This window comes from Agelaius tricolor, unplaced genomic scaffold (assembly GCF_023055355.1).
Source record: "Agelaius tricolor isolate 1412-34295 unplaced genomic scaffold, bAgeTri1.0.p SCAF_5, whole genome shotgun sequence".
NCBI lineage: Eukaryota > Metazoa > Chordata > Aves > Passeriformes > Icteridae > Agelaius > Agelaius tricolor.
Window position 1 is genome coordinate 11,409,444 of NW_027269265.1, and position 16,770 is coordinate 11,426,213.

A 16,770-nucleotide genomic window follows, 5' to 3' on the forward strand; every position below is an offset into this window, starting at 1 on the left:
AGGGATGAAGACACTGAGGGCTGCAGCACCTCATCTGTGAAGACAGGCTGTGGGAGTTGGGGCTCTTCTGCACCTAAGAGTAGTCTGGGGAGAGCTTACAGCACCTTCCAGTATGTAAAGGGACTACAAGGGAGCTGGAGAGAGACTTTTTACAAGGAAATGGAGTGATAGGACAAAGGGTGAAGGCTTTAAACTGACAGAGGGCAGGTTTGGTGTAGTAGACATTAGAAAGAAATGCTTTACTGAGAGGGTGGTGAGACACTGGAACAGGTTGAGCTGAGAATGCCCATCCCTGGAACTGCTCAAGGCCAGGTTAGATGGGAGTCTGAGCAACCCAGTCTGGTGGAAGGTGTTCCAACCTATGGCAGAGGGGCTGGAACTGGATGTTCTCTAAGGTCCCTTCCAATCTGAACCATTTTATGATGTGATTTTATGATACAGAAGTGGGGAGGGCAAAGGCAAGAACAACATGTTGGAATTCAGTAAGGTAGATAGCATTTAAGATTTTTGGTTTCTACATATAGAAATCTCTTGGCTAAATTTTCATTCAAAAGAGTGGCTTTTCATTTGATTATGAGGCTTTTAAAGTAATTTTTTTTTCATGTAATGAAAAAAAAAAAGGCTGTTAGAATCAAATAAGCTATTACCAGACTAATTAAACAGCAACTGAAAAAAAGAAAGAGGAGAAAAAAAAAAAAAGGACAACACCTCAAGAATCCTACAGTTTAAAGGAGCTGGAAAGGAATGGGAAACACATGTTTTGTCAGTCCCAGCGTGAAGCTCAAAGCAGGTGCTTTACAACACTAATCCCCTCTGAAATCTCCAGTCATTGGGGAATCCAGCACTGGTGGCAGCCTCCTCCTAACAGAGATTGCACTGTGGTTTTGAGGATAGAGGAACTAAGTAATGACATTTAACTGTCAAAGATTTAAGACAGGAGATTTTAAGGACTGATTAATAACGACATAGGAAAAAAGGTCTGCTGTCATTTTAAACTATTTGGCATAATTTTTACATACTAAACAACCTGAGGCACTGAAATTACTGCCAGTAACTTTATTCCAGGTGTAAATCATAAGTCTGATGATGATAAGGGTAGATCAACAGTGAATAATATGCACACCATATTATCTAACGATTTTTCTAAAGCAGACCAATGCCACTCTGAACCAAGAGCCTGCTTTAAAAGAGTTTTATCAGAAGTTAACTGTTTTATTAGAAGCTATGTGAAATTTTTAAAAACCTTAAGAGGATATTTATAATATGGTTAAGAGAAATAAGGATTTTTACACTATATTAAAACATTTAAAAGCAGAAAGTGAAAAGTAAAAGCAATAATAACTGCATAAATATTTTAAAGGCAATGTAGCATAAAGAGGAAAATAGGAATGCTTATACAGGAAATAACATGTGAAACAAGCTGCAATGGGCTAGAGCTAATGAAATGGAAATTCTACCTGAGAATTAGGGAGAAAAATGGCAAGGAGGATAATCAAACAGACAATGGAAGAAAAAAAGTGTCTTAATGGGGAAGGAGACAAACCAAACAACTCTCAGTGAAGCTTTTTGGCACACACACAGTTAATATGACAGCAAATCTCACTTTTAAACACAAAACACTAAGAGAAAACCCCTCAATTTCACAGGCATTAGAGTGTACTTGAATCCACTTTCAAGTTACCCAACAACTTCAAATGTGCTTGAAAACTTTAAAATGGTTTTTAAATATATGTAACAGTCTGTCTGAGAAAATTAAGCACTACTGTTGTGAGACCAGACCTCAATTATATTCTGTAACATTACTGAAGTGCGTGGTGTAAGTCAGAAGGTTTGTATTAAGTAAACTGAAGAAATACATAAACCTGAATAAACTGCCACTCTGGACACTTGGATCAAGTAAGAATAAGGTAATCAAGCCTACCCATCTGCTGTAAGCAAACGCAGTTTCCATTAACACACCCAAACTCCACACACCAACCCCTAATTTTAGTCAGATACTGCTCTGAGTCTGAGTAACTTGTCAGTCAATAGTACCTGTCACACATCCGTGATAAATACAATTCAAAGAACACTCAACTGCCAAAATGTAAAATAACTCAGTTCCTTCTCCAGAGCCTGTCAGACTGCCTCCCCCTCTCCTCACTCCCTGTACATTTGCTAAACCTGGGGGCTGCTGCCTGCTTTCTGCTGAATGCCAAAATTGGTGAATTTAACAATGACACTTAGAATAATCATTAACAGATATCACAAACTGGGTCTTGTGTAGGCTTAGAAACAGATTACACAATAGATTTTTCCAAGCAGGAAGATTTTTCCAAGCAGGAAGATTTTTCCCCAGCTTTCCTGTGATCAAACCTGATGCGTTTTACACTCCAATGCAACCTAAAGCAAATACCCAGTACCCATGAAGGAACTCTGGGTAAAGTTATAAGCACATCCTTACTTGTCTGAAGCAAACATTTATTTTGAAATTAACAAAAACTTACATAAACCTTCCTTGAGGACAACCCCGGTTTTGTTTTCTAAATTCTCTATTTAAAATTAGAACTAGGAGGGGTAAGTCTTTTTTCATAGGAAGAACTTAAACAGCATAGGTCACACTGAGCCTGAGATGCAAACTAAGGTCCTGAATGGCTGATCAAGGTCCAAATCATCTCAAATTGTCACACATCATTTTTTGCATACAAGATATGCAAAAAATGTTTTCACCAGAAACCAACTGGGCTTTTGTGGTTTTCTTGAGAGCAATTTCTTAATAGACTTCAGTAGACAGCAAGCCTATCTCTAGTACAAGGTATTTTTTGAATGTATTTGTTTTGGTTTTTTTTTGGTGGGGGAGGGTAGGGCTTTTGCTTGGTTGGCTAGGGTTTTTTCTTGTTTGATTGTTTGGGATTTTTTTATATCCACTGGGAAAAAACCTCCAATTCAGTGCATAGTTTTCCTCAATGATCAAGCAGCACACCAACAATGATTTGGTAAGAAAATAAAGGAATATATTTAGAACTAGGTCAGTAAATTGCTTAGCAGTCAACGCTGGCCATGTCAAATGCTAAGAGCAATTATGAGCAGTTCTCTGATGGGAAATAAAAATTGCTTTCTAGCAATGAAAATTTCGACTCAAACAAAGTAGAAAGCCAACTATGCCCATTTAAAAATACATGTTTTCAACATCTAAGAAGACTGAATATACAATATACTTGTATGTTTGTCAGGAGTTAAGTGCATAATGGTTTCCCATTTAACCCAAAGATTATTCCTGCATAATCCAACATTATTTCCTCACATCACATTTGTCTGAAAACATACACATTTGCTTCAACAGATGTCTTCAGTCTCCAGTCATACTAACCTCCAGTCCCACAAAGGAATTCTAGTAAGAACTGAAAATGTACCTATTAGCAAAAGTGTCCCTATTGCTTGGCTGCCAGAAAAGCTGACATTCTGCTGATAATTTCCACCCCTCTCACACAGGAGGAAGAGTGAACTGCAGTGTGGAATACATTTAAATTGGAGGCTCCAAGAAATCTGTAAATTTACAGGGCACAAACAAATTGATTGGCTGTATTAGCTCTGAATCCAGGACTGACTCCCTACTACATGTCCAGAAGCTCTGGACATATTAAGACATCTTACTCCCAGCAAATTTTTCAAAATATTCATTATTCTATTTACATTTTCCCTTTTTAACAGAAGATTTAATGTGCAATGAAAGCAGCTTGTTCTAATTTCTTCCATTTAACTACAAGTTTTGAAATGCTTTGTTCCTTAAGATACATTAATGATTACTGAGTTTCCAACAATATGAAATAAGAAAAGTTATGCAGTGAAATGTATGCTGAAAATTTTGCTTTTGAGAGGATGTGTAATATTCTGATTCAAAAGCCATAAAAATCTTAATTTTGTACTGGGACAAGAACAAATCAGTTTTTATTGCATGCAAACAACTTTAGGACAGTCCTCTGTGGATCAATTTTTGGATTTTAAGGCACTGTATATAAAGTCAGCGTAACAGGAGCAAAATTATAAAAGTATTATGGGAATAGGTTAGAAGAAAGGTTCCATTGTTACAACTAGTTTGTCTGGAAAATTTTTTTGAAGAAGAACTTATTACACCCAAAGAACAGACATCCCATTGGTTTTTTGTGGGCTTTAATAATTTTGTTCGTTTTCTTTCCAATATGACTTGAATGAACACAGGACACCTTTGAAACATCATGGACACTGTTACACATTCACTTTAAATATAAAAGTAGTAACAGAATTTGGTTCTAGAGGCTGTGTGAAGCCACACAACTGGTAGATTTAATCCAAAACGCAAACTAAAAACCTTCCATAAAAATATTTAAAATTAAAAAGTGCTTCCAATTGGTAGGCTTCGACAATCAGAAAAGTCCCAAATGAACAATTTTAAAATTAGTTTTTAAATTTTAAACTTCATGTATAATTTTTCTTCATGAAATTCAGATCATTATCAGTAACAAGAGCAATTATAAAAATTGACACAAAACTGTCACTTCCACTACTGATAACAATGCAGAGTCAGATCCCACCCCTAAGTTTAACTATACTTTTATTAAAGAAAACTGCATTGGCAAGTTATAGCAGAAATGGTACCACATGATTTGTATGCACATTATGTGGAATTGATTAAAGGATGGGCAGATGTGGCTTTAAAACACCATGCACTCCAAGTGCCATTTATCTCAGTTTTATCACTTTAGACAGGGTGGTGCACACAGAGGGCAGCTCTGTGAGGCTGCTGAGACTCTGCTTTACCTTTATGACGTGTCCACCCCCAGCACAAAGGTTAGAGCACAAAAGCCACCTCCCCCAGATGAACATCTTGTCTACATATGATGCAAATAACCCTGTATCTATTAAATATTGCTGGTACTCACTTAATTCTGTGTGGTTTACAGTGCAGTTTCAGTAACTAATTGTTTGATAGCACATGGAATTAATTTTACAGAAGTCTCAATTATTTATTAGAAGCTTCAAAGAGAAATGGAAATGAAAATTTTCCACAGAAACAGATAATACTTAATTTTTGCCTTAAAATGTATTTCACAGCAACCATCACAAAACAGTATGAATAAAATTTTGAGGGCATCCATTTTTGCTTCCTTGAAAGGGCATGCACATTACTCCATGAGTCAGTAAAAGCAATGTAAAAATTCCAGCTGACTACCTCCCTACAATTTCATGGTATTTTTAGCTCAACATAAAGTCCCCTCTAGAGACATTGTACAGTCATGCCCTCAGATATTTCACATGCAGTGTGAACACTTAACATCCTCACTGTTTCCAGCAGAAGAACCCATACATACACTCTTTATATTGGCAAAGGGTCTGTGTGAAGGTAAAAACAACCCAAAAAAGTCAAGAAAGGAGGAGTGACAGAGAACAAAGAGTAAAGGTAGTAGCAAGGTAAAATACACTCTCTGATAGAAAGTGCTACATAGTAAGTGGAGAGTTAATAAGCCTGTCACCATGTTAAAGGCAGCAGGAATAATAACCAAATAACCTCATTTAAACCTGCTTTTGGTCAAATATTAAAACCACTCTGCGTGAGTTTCTTTGGTAGATATGTTAAAAAACCATCCGTCTATGTCTGGCAATGTCTGAATGTCTTCCAAAAGATCTAGCAAAACAGTACAAGAAGTAATACAACAACAGAGCCATTTGTACCAATATCAGTCCTTTGATAATTCAGGTGATTATCTAATGCTAACATATGAAAGTTTTCATAAAAGAAAGTTTTTCTTGATATATACAAGAGGCCTAGGTTCATTAAGAACAGAACTGCTGCTTGTCCTTGAGGAAGATGGCCTTGGTTCTATTTTTTGAGGCAACACTTCTAGAAAGCAACAGTGGATGGGTTTCAGAGCTAATAATTAAGTGTACAAGTCATTAAGCAATATTAAATAGCAGCAGGCTCAGAATTTTCTAGGAGAAGTTGGAAACTTTTGGCAAGACGATGACTATGAGCTCCAGGAGTCAGGCCATGCACCTACGGAGTCCATGTGGCTTGGCAGGAACATAACAGCCCAAACACAGGCTTGATACCTGTTCTCACCCCTTCAGGTTACCAAATTATAATTGGCTAATGGGGGAGAAAAGGGAACAACAAGCATTTTCATCTCCTTTAAATCTCAACTGAGGTTTATCCATTAGATCAAAACCCAACTATGACCCACAAGCAGGATAAAAGGTGCCTGCTGACCATGGGAAATTCCATTTATTGGATTGGAAGGACTAAAAAAAGTTTTGAAGGTCTTTTGCATGGAAATATTCCACAAAGGTACAAACAAGCCTTCCATTTTAAAATTTAAATTCACTCAGAGACATAACACAGTTCATCACTACTATGGAAGCATCTCAGAAGAAAATTAAGATGTCTCCTCTATACACCTTTCCTCCCAGGAAGACTTTGCTCACTTCTTACAACAAGGAGTGACTGTACCTTAAATACTGACTGAATTTAAATGTGCTAAAGAATTAAAGAAAATTAAGATTTAAATAAACATATGTGCTCAGGCTGAATAAGTTCACCATCCTTAAAATACCTACTTAGGTGGATGGTGCAAGATGCATTCAAAGGTGTAGATTATAGTTACACAGAAAATACAGAAGGAATAAACCAGATTAATTTTCTGCTGCAGAATATACTAAAAGGAAAAAACCAGTATCATGAAATGTGACTGAGATTTTTTTGGTATGCTTTTATAATCAGAATAGGCTAGTTTCAGAGTATAATAAAATATTATTACCCCCAAAAAGGCAAACTCAGAACATGTAAAGGAAATTATGCTTGAAATGCATCAAGTTCTTGGATAGTATTAGAAATTTGGTAAGTCACAATTATCCTGGGATTTTTGTATTTTTAACATAATGTTGTTATAATGCAGGAAGATTACTACAAACATGTTGTAAGGATGTGTTAGAAATGACACTGTTCAACATTTTCATAAACACCACAGAAGATGAATAGCAAGGTCACACAGTTTGTTAAAAGCTGTACTCATTGTCAATTCAAACTTGTCAAAAAAGGCTAGAGAAAAATCTCACAGTACTGAGCAAGTTAATTCAATCTATTAGAGCTCTCCAAAAGCTGATAAATGTAAAGAAATGTGGGTGAAATAGCTGTCTGTGTACATTTATTAATTCTATCTTATTCAGAAGGTATGGACTGCTGCTGAGCTTCTAACTGAAGATTTAGAAATGAATAAAACATTCTTTTAGCATGCCAGTGTTTTTAATACTGCATGCAGTTCCAGTCATCCATCTTTAACAGTTTGCTAAAACATGGTAAGAATAATTTAAAACACCATTAACACCAAAAACTGTGAGTTAACAAAAGTAAAAGTACTACTAATAGGCATGCTAGCACCAAGTATTAAAATGTTTGCCTTAGTAACTAAAAAGAAAAGAAGGGGCATAAAGAGAGTTTACAGTAAGAATATTGTTCTTCAACTTGAAAAAAAAAAAAAGACATTTAAATTAATATTGTAATATTTTTATGCTACAGCAAGGTCAATAATTTTTTGGTCCCACAAGAACCAAAGAATGACAGAATCATAGAATAATTTTCACCACATGGGACAGTCACTTCTGCTAGTTTAATCCCCCACTACATAAACCCAGCTGCTTTCCAGTCAAAATATTTCCAATTACAGAGATTTCACAGCCCCTTCTGGAATCCTGTTCCAGCTTTTAACCACTTTTATGGTGAAAATATTTTCGCCTTGTGTACAATTGCAATCTCCACAGTTACCAAGTCATATTGGTTACTTCTCATTCACCCAATGTGGATCTCTGAGAAGAGCATGGCTCTGTGCTCTACACCCTCCCATCAGTTAGTCAAGGATCCAATCTCCCCTCAACCTTCCTTCCTTTAGGCCAAACAAATCCAGTTCTTTCAGCCTCCTTTGTACATCATGAGGTAAATGGTTGCTGCTCTGCATGCTGAGTTTGGTCTGTACTACTTCTGAAGTGAGAGCTTTGGGCTCTGCTTCCCTTTTAATTACAGAATGGATAATTTTTTATTCTTCTTTTAGCTCAGACACAATTCCTGCAAAGCAACAGTCTAGCAACAGTTTTTAGCAACTGTGGTTAGACAGAAGTATTTTCAGGTCAATTATTTTTCAAGACAAACACACGATGGATTCTTTCTAAAATGAAAGTGCCAAGCTTTTCTCCTTTAAGATATAAATTGCTCAACTAAACAAAGATCTTTCACCACCTTTGAAGAACATGCAAATTTCTATCTAAATACTCAGATATTTTCATCACAGAAACACTACCACTGACATTTTTTGCCCTGAAGAACACTATGTAAAGGTGGAATCTGAAATACCTTCCATGAGCCCTCACACAAGATGAACAAGCAGCACACAGAAAAAATGGACACAGTTAACATAAATCATCTTTGAAAAAAAGTCAAAGCATCTTCCACAAAATCTAAAGTAATTTAAATAATGACAAGTCAAATCTGTCAAAAAACATTTGCTGCTCTGGAAGGCAAAGGAGAAGGATGGACAATGAGATATGTGAAACACGTTATGGTCTACAGGAAGCATCAGTTTGAGTGAACATAGTATCAGGGTGTTCTCACCCTTCTTCCCACACAATTTTCAGTATGTCTTGCAAAACATCTTGAAAATAACTTTTGAAAAGCATGAACAGACATTACCAGTTCCAGCCAGTCAGCAACCAAGCCATTAAAGTAACCTTTACATTCTAATTCTGCCATTGCAGATCAGAACAGAGTTTTATATGTATTTTGTTCAAAATATGTCTTGAGTTCATGGACACATTGGCATCTGGACTACTTCTATGCTCTGACAAAACAATATTAAGGGATTTTTGTCATCAACACTGGTATCAACACATTTTCCTAATGAAAAACATCTCCTCCCCCCTGAGTATTCATAATCTGCCTACAGAATGAATTACTATTATTTTCTACCTGTAACTACACGCTGTATTACAGTTATGGTTTTGAACACTCAACAGTAAATATGAACTGGTAGCTCTGAAGTCTAGTGATGAACATTTACTGTTTGTTTTAATCTATGCAGCTTTTACAGCTGCTTTCTCTGACTGAAGTGCTGAGATGGAAATAAAAATGTTTCCTTTCCCCAAGCCTCACCTTGTTTTTGTGGCTAATCCTGTCAGGGCCCTGAATGTACTTCATCACCCTGGGCCTTTGGCTGCCAGAAGGGCTCCATATGGAGGGATGCATCCTGAAAACACCATCCAGATCTGTTTCACTCCTTGCTGTAAAAACACTAAATTCATGATACCTAATAACCCTCTGTGTCACCTTGATTGCAAGTGGCCTGTCAATGCACAAAGATCCTAAAGGAGCTCTCCATGCAGATATCCCATGATGAGTTCCTTCAGCTGCATTTGTTTCACAAGGTCAAGCCTCCATCCAAGATCACAAACCACAGCAGTTATTCCATGTCTGTAACAGCTACTTCAACTGAAATTGTAATTTCCCTGGAAGCCTTATATCATTCCAATACAACTAAGTTTTCAGTTGATGATGGCAATAAGTGACAATCAATTCAAGGGCATAATGTTCAGCTACCTTTGTACTCTGGAAAGATCAGTGCAGCAGCAGCATAGCTCAGATCCCCAGGAGAGCCTGTTGCTGACTAAAGACTCACTACCCCAGCAGGCCAATCACTCTCACTGAGCCAATGTTTTCAGCACAAACAGATAACACACAGCAATGGTGCCACACCACTTGCATTTAGCATGGATTAGGCTCTTTTGGTGCTTGTTATTTTCCACCAGTGGGTCAAAAGTCACCTGCATTTCTGATTTCTACACACTGCTCTTGAACAACTGCCAACAGTCTACAGTTGTGACAAAGGGCATAGTTTTGCAGTACCTGAATGAAGAAAAGAGAGCAGTTATTCTGACACTGAGCAGGCTCAGCTGACAGTCCTGTGGCTGCTGAACAAGTGCTCAGTGCAGAGGGACACCAACCTGGGAAGTCAACACCAGGATCCAGATCATCGAGGCACATGACAGGACAACCACACAGCTGCAACCCAGCCGAGGCAACAGCCGAGGCCACAGGCCTGAGCCTAAAGACAGCTCCTGAATCAAAGGGGAACCTAAAGACAGCTCCTGAATCAAAGGGGAACCCCAACACACTCACAGCTCTTTCCACAGCACTCTGAGTCACGATTACGTGGCTGCACCATACTCAAGATGAACCTGCAGCCAAATGAACTGCTGGAGGACGGGGTATCTGTGGCCATGACACCTCCTATCCTGCAAGTACCCACTGCTCCTTCTTTTGGTGATGTTGGAGATAACAGTGTCAGCAACGGCAGTCAGTAAAATTCTGACATTCTTATTTCCTATTCACAAGATCACAAAATCAATTGCATCTTTTTCCAACTGTGTTGCTTAGGTAAATCTGTAAGCAACCCAGACAACAAAGCTCCTTACAGTTCAGGATGCACAGGACAAAGATTCTGATCTGGCATGACATTGTTGCTTGCTAAAAATTTCCTTTTAATTCTGCAAACATTACATATTTCATACGATCCAGGTACAGAAAGTGCTTTGGAATTAACTTTATAAGTAAGATTGCAATTTTTATTTTCAATAAAGTACTAACAGTATAGTCCACAAGGCTTCACATATTTTTTAGAAGCAAGATTGAGTTCAAATAGGGTACCTATACCATCTCAAAATTTCAAACATTTTATGGAACTGGTGCTTAAGAAATTTTTTTTCTATTTCAACAAACGATATCTATGAGAAACACCCAAGGGGCTTATGCCCCTACCCCCTGTCCTTGACCTTGAAGTTTTAGCTCTCACAGTTGCCAAGAGGAACACTTCCACTAGAAATTCAATCCTATATTACAACAGATGATGCAAAAGGACAACTGTAAAAGCAGCATGCATTGGGACAAACAGTAATAATGTGTCATTAGCCTTCAGAATTACCAGCTAATTTTTACTGCCATTAATTTTGTATGTATTGCTCTGACAGGCTTCAATTTGGAAGCATCAGTACTGGTAGCATCAGCACAGCTGGTGATATGAGGTACACATAAAAAACCCAAAGGAACTTCTGAGGTACATATGAAAAACCCAAAGGAACTTCTGCACACTTCAGGATGTATGAAGGAGATGCTTTGCTCTCCCAGTGTCAAGAAACTCCTCTGGGCTATAATACCAGAAACCCATTTCATTTCCTGCCACCTGAAAAATGAAAAACAATCAATCTCGCAGTAATTCTTTAATTGCTTACAATAAACTCTACTCTCATAATCCACTGAAAAACTGTAACCTACCAAACAGAAAAAAACTGTATCACCCAAAAAACCCCTAAACCACGAACCCCTTTAATTTCTACTACTGTATTATTCAGTGCACCAAAAATGTAGGTCTTGGGAAAGTAAATTTCAGAACAGTTTCTTAAAATCCATGGTTTCCACAATTATGTATTACATTGGAGGAAAGGCAGGATAAGGACTTCAATGACAAGAACCTTGTTATCATATTGAGACAAAGGATTAAGGACAATCATTGCAATATTTCATCATTCTAATTCCAGCCTTCGATTGTTTTCCTAACTTGAACCTTTAAAAGATGGTGCTTTTACCCTTCCAAAAGGGAGCACCCAACTGAAAATTAAGATGATTTGTACAGAGTGAAAAGCAAAGGCTTGTCCACAGGTCTGGCAGTTCCATGTATATTCCCTTGAAAACGAGCATAGTCCCTATTTGAAATCAAGGGAATTTTACTGCTTTTCTTCCCCAGTCACAGATCAAAATTAGTTTTCTAGATTATCCAAAATTATCCACTGCGACTTCAGACAGAGCAGGTTATGGCTCTTAAAAGGTAAAGAGAAATCATGATTTTTAAATACTTGAACATCCATGTTCCTACTTAAAAGAACAGACTTCTGAACAGTTGGGGTTTATAAACTTCCAAAGGAAAATTTTTTCAGTGTATGGAATATTAATTTAAAAAAATTTATTTCCAGTACTGACATCCAGCCTATGGCAGTGAAAGCTGAGAAGCAAAGGTAATTAAGAACAGTACCAGCTATGTTTCTTGCATATAAATACCATTGTTCAAGATGTGCTCATCCCAGCTAATACATGTTCTGCCTTCATAAAGTTCTAAACCAGAAACACCCCACAGCAGATATTAAAAAAAGGACTGGTTGCTTAAGAGCCAGCTAAAAAAATACACCCAAAACCCCTCCAACACAAAGGAAAATTTTACTACGTAAAAAAATACAGAACAAGAGATACACGCTCGATATTGTACAGAAGTGTCAAACCAACATGTATTTTCAAATTATATAAAACGTAATTTGCAATGCACTAATTCTATAAACCCAAAAGAACATATTCCGTGAAGAACTGAACATTCAGAACTGCACAACACGGCAGGCACACAAGAGCTTGCTTGTTAAAGCCAAACCGCATCTCTTCTAGGAAATGCCTTCTAAATACATAAAGGATATTTTCATAGTAAGCGTCACAGCTCCTTCCCCCTCCTTCTCTGACACTTCCAATTCTTTTACAAGCTGCAGTGCACTTTAAGGCAGATCTATCTGAACAATTCAAACAAAAAAAGGCTTTGAAGCACACCAAAGGTTTGCCCTTATTCTCTAGAAACGGTATAGGGATAACTTGGCTCTTCCCTGCCCCCCTCAGTACCTTTCTGGGGTAGTGACTTCACATCCTTTGACATCAGCACAGCTTGGAAGGGGGATGGGAGAGTTACGGCAGAAAGCTGTAAAACCTGCTTTTAACTATGTATGCAATGCCACCATGAATTCTTAAATCTTCCCCGAACACATTTAACAGAAAATGGGTTTTGCTCTCCGCCGGTTTTACCGCGGCTGAAACAAACCGAGAGGGACTGAGCTACAAAGGACTTCCTGCTCCCCTTCTCCGAGCTCCACAATAGCCATTTATTCGCTCGTCAGAGGGTCGCGATTCACTCTCACACGCACAATAACTCACCTCTAATATGCAAAAGGGCCACGGGCTGGAACGGCCCATTGGAATTGGCTGCGTCAACCACCATCCTGCTGCCAGCTCTGTTACATGTCAACATCTAGGCTCCAGCAGGCACGGCACTGTATTCCTTAAGGCAAGAAACCAGCCTCCATTTTAGTTTAAAAAAAGACAGAAACTGAACGCTCTGCAGCTGGAGGGAACTGGCTGGGGAGTGATGTCAGCGGGCGGGAGGAGCCCCATTGGCCGACGGCAGCAACTTCAAATGACACCGAGGAGGCCGCGAATGAGCGCGGCCGGTGCGGGGCTCCCCCCGCGCCCGCGCTGGCCCCGGCCCCGCGCCGCCCGCGGCAGGGGCGGAGCGGCTGCGGAGATGACGGCCCTGCTGCGTTGGGTTTGGGTTTTTTATTATTGCCAGGATGATCTCATTGCTGCTGTTGTACCCCCGCCCCCTCGATAATATTCAGTAGCACCTGCTAGAAAGAGCGCATGCAGTTTTATTTTTCCTCTTTCCTTAGCCTGTCCTTCAGTACGGTTTCTCAGGATTATCAAACCAAGGTTTAATTTAACCGTGGAAAAACACAGCACTGGGGGTAACATCTACAACTTCAGCTTTCAAGAGCCATAACAAAAGGTAGTTGGTTTACAGTAAGATACAGGTCCTTAGATTATTACTGTTGATTTAGAAATATAAAATCTCATAAACATTCCTTGCACTGTTTCACCACTGGTTACTAGTATGTACATAACAAATAAAAATACACATATATGACAAGCAGCAGAGGAAAACCTCATGTTTCATGCTGAATATGTCTTTTCATCTAGAAATGGACCTGGATACTTTTATCAATCTAGAAATGGATCTGCCTTCAGTTTATGTTAATGTTCCTAAATTTGGATGTTGCAAAATACTGGTTTTCCTTTCTAAAAAGATCAGTAATTATAAATAACTTTTAAAACTATTACTGTAAAGTAAATTAAATTACTAAGAAGCAATATATAAGCATATGGAAGCATGATGTCAGAAGTACAATAAAAAAAGCATAGCTAACAATTTCTGAACTTGTTAGTTTGATTGTTTAAGGTATTTACAACAAAACTGTGAGCAGCCTTTTTTTGGTCATATGAGACTTGCAGATTTATTTTTACAATGAGCTATTTGAAGGACCATTTTGTCTGCTGGGAGTGATGTTCAGAGAAACTGGCACTGTTACTTGTGCTGTCTCCAGATCTGTCCTGCCCAAATACTGTATGTCACATACTAGTGCAAATGAGTATGTAGATTACTCAATCTATGACACTGTCTTAACTTATATCTGCTCAAAAAAGAAAAAAAAAAAAAAAAGGCTGCACATCAGAAGACATTTTTTCATTAAGTAACTTGCTGATGAAAATTTGAAATAAAAACAAATTACAGGGCATATGTGTACCTGGTTAGAAAAATTACATCACACTACAATAATATACTGTCAAAGGTGAGTTAGAGCTGTACTGGATATTATTCAATTGGTGAAGGGAAAAGACTAACTGGGATATAAAAAAGAAGAATATCATCCATAAGACACACAAAGAAATCAATTGGATTTAATGATTGCTGACAAGGCCCAATTTGAAGTAGTACATCCTGGATGTAAACCTGATGAGAAAGCCCAAAGACAACAAATCTTTAAAATATTACTTAGTTAAAAAAAATAAAGCTCTTCTGTTTGATGTGGTGTGTGGGTTGTTTGTTTGTTGGTTTGTTTGTTTGTTTTTAAATAGAATGGACCTGACTGAGAATACCCAAGTATTTTAAAGAATAATTATGGAGGTGGAAGGAATTAATTTTCTACATTCACTACAAACAGTAAATGCATCCTACCTCAAAGAAGATTAGGTTAGAAATTAAATTAAATCCTCTCACAATAAGCACACTTAAAAAAAAAAAGACTGCAAAGTTTCTAGTAATTTAAAAAATGACCAAACATAATGTGTGACATAAATGTAGTTGATCCTGCTTTTGACAACATCAAAACAAACCACATGAACTTTTTAGACCTCTTCTCTAAGACTACAAAGATTCAAATCCTTTGTCCTTACAATGTAGGCAAAACCAGGGAAGGTGTATCCCCAAAAAACCACGTTTTTTATCTATATATCCCTTAAGTATACCTAGAATCATAGAATCATCAAGGTTGGAACAGACCTTTAAAGTCACCAAGTTCATGTGAGTTTTAGCCTTGCAAAATAAAAAGCTACCATAGACATATGCCTTTAAAAAAACTAGATTAAAACCAAGACTGACCTCTAACAAGGTTTTGTATAAGATTTTGATGGATGAAGGAAAAAACAAAACAACTTGGGTATTTTTTGAAGTATTTTCACATGCAGGATCTTGTAGCAAATTCTGTTTCTTTCCCTGATATTAAAGCAGAATTAGATTATTTTATAGTAATAAACCACAGTACAAAGTTGCAAAAAATAAGGTTTAAAATTCCAGTTTATCTAGTAACTATATATTTAAGAACAGCTGCTCTATCACTCCTCTCTACTCATGTCTGCTTTAATGGGCAGCTGCTGCTTATGTCTCTCTGAAAATCCTTACAAAGATTAAATGGCCAGGAAGGCTGTCCCTGTGGCCATGGACACAATTTCACAACAGAGCAAAAAGGGAACATTAGTTACAGTGCCATTTCCTAATTTATACATAAGCATGACTTTTATTGTTGGAGGTTTATTAGCCAATTTTAGGTAGTGCTTTAAGACTAAAGCTCCCTAAAAAGTTCTTCATTAGACAAAGTAAACGTGACATTCACAGGACTAGCAGTCCTATTGGCAGATAGGACTCAGTCACATCCAGGAAGTTTTCTCTTGCAGAAATGTTCTCATTTCTTCTTTTTTGCTGGACTCTTAGGTCTGAGCCCAGTACTTAAAAAAAACACAGAGAAACTGGTTAAAACACCCATAAACCAGTATATTTCTAGTGTAATTCTGACAGGACGCTACTGAAGCTGACTTTGGTCTTCATAAGACCTTTTGTGGTTTAACAGCTCTGCAGTTTTCTCACCATTGTACAGATTGAGAGTACATTCTGCTCAGGAGGTTTTTATACACTCCCTTTGTTTCAGTCTTAAAATATTTCATTTGCCACCAAAGGAAAATATTTACTTAAGTTGAATTATTTTGAGCAACTTCATTTGGAAAAAAAATTGCAAAGAAAATTGAGTTAGGAATTGATTTCCTAATGGAAGGGAAGGAGTATTAGTGCAAGTGGAGCAGAGCTAATGAATATCAATGGGAGGAAGAAGAGCTTACTTTAACAAATTTATGAAGACATTTCTGTTGCAAGAAAATGAAAAACAGTATTAACTTCAGCTATCGATTTTTAGAATTAAATGAACAAAAAACCATATTGACAATGTAGTGAACCTGTAGCTATTACAGGTTCCCTCTGAACTCTGCTCATCACTTCTAACTTTCCAATGATGGAAATGAAGGAAAAATCCTATAAAGTTCTCAGGAAATAACTGTGTAACTTTTTAGAATTATAGAATGTTTTTGGTTGGAAGGGGCCTTAAAATCAGATCCTTTAGTTAGGATCCAGCTTTATAGCTAATGAATACTCTTTAAACTTGGAGGCTATGTGCCACTTTTTCAAAAACAAACACTCCATTTGGGTTATTGATTTTAAAAACAACCACTCACCCTGCTTATCATCCCCCCACAACACATATAGCAAATTCACCTGCCCAAAGGTTTGCCTTTATTTCCATTCTACACCA

At 37.5% G+C, this 16,770-nt stretch overlaps 1 protein-coding gene across 5 annotated transcripts in view; it reads right to left on the bottom strand.

Moving 5' to 3' along the window:
• PPP2R5C (protein phosphatase 2 regulatory subunit B'gamma) overlaps positions 1-16,770 on the bottom strand; it is a 71,643-nt gene that overhangs the window by 29,376 nt on the left and 25,497 nt on the right. Inside the window, exon 2 of one of the 5 annotated variants that reach the window (XM_071426446.1) lies at positions 13,016-13,139. The exons of 3 other annotated variants lie outside the window; for them this stretch is intronic. In XM_071426446.1, the coding sequence (XP_071282547.1) occupies positions 13,016-13,109 (94 nt within the window). In that variant the 5' untranslated portion in view covers positions 13,110-13,139. Of the gene's footprint in view, positions 1-13,015; positions 13,319-16,770 lie in introns of those variants that run through there. One more of the 5 variants, XM_071426444.1, reaches the window with a different exon arrangement.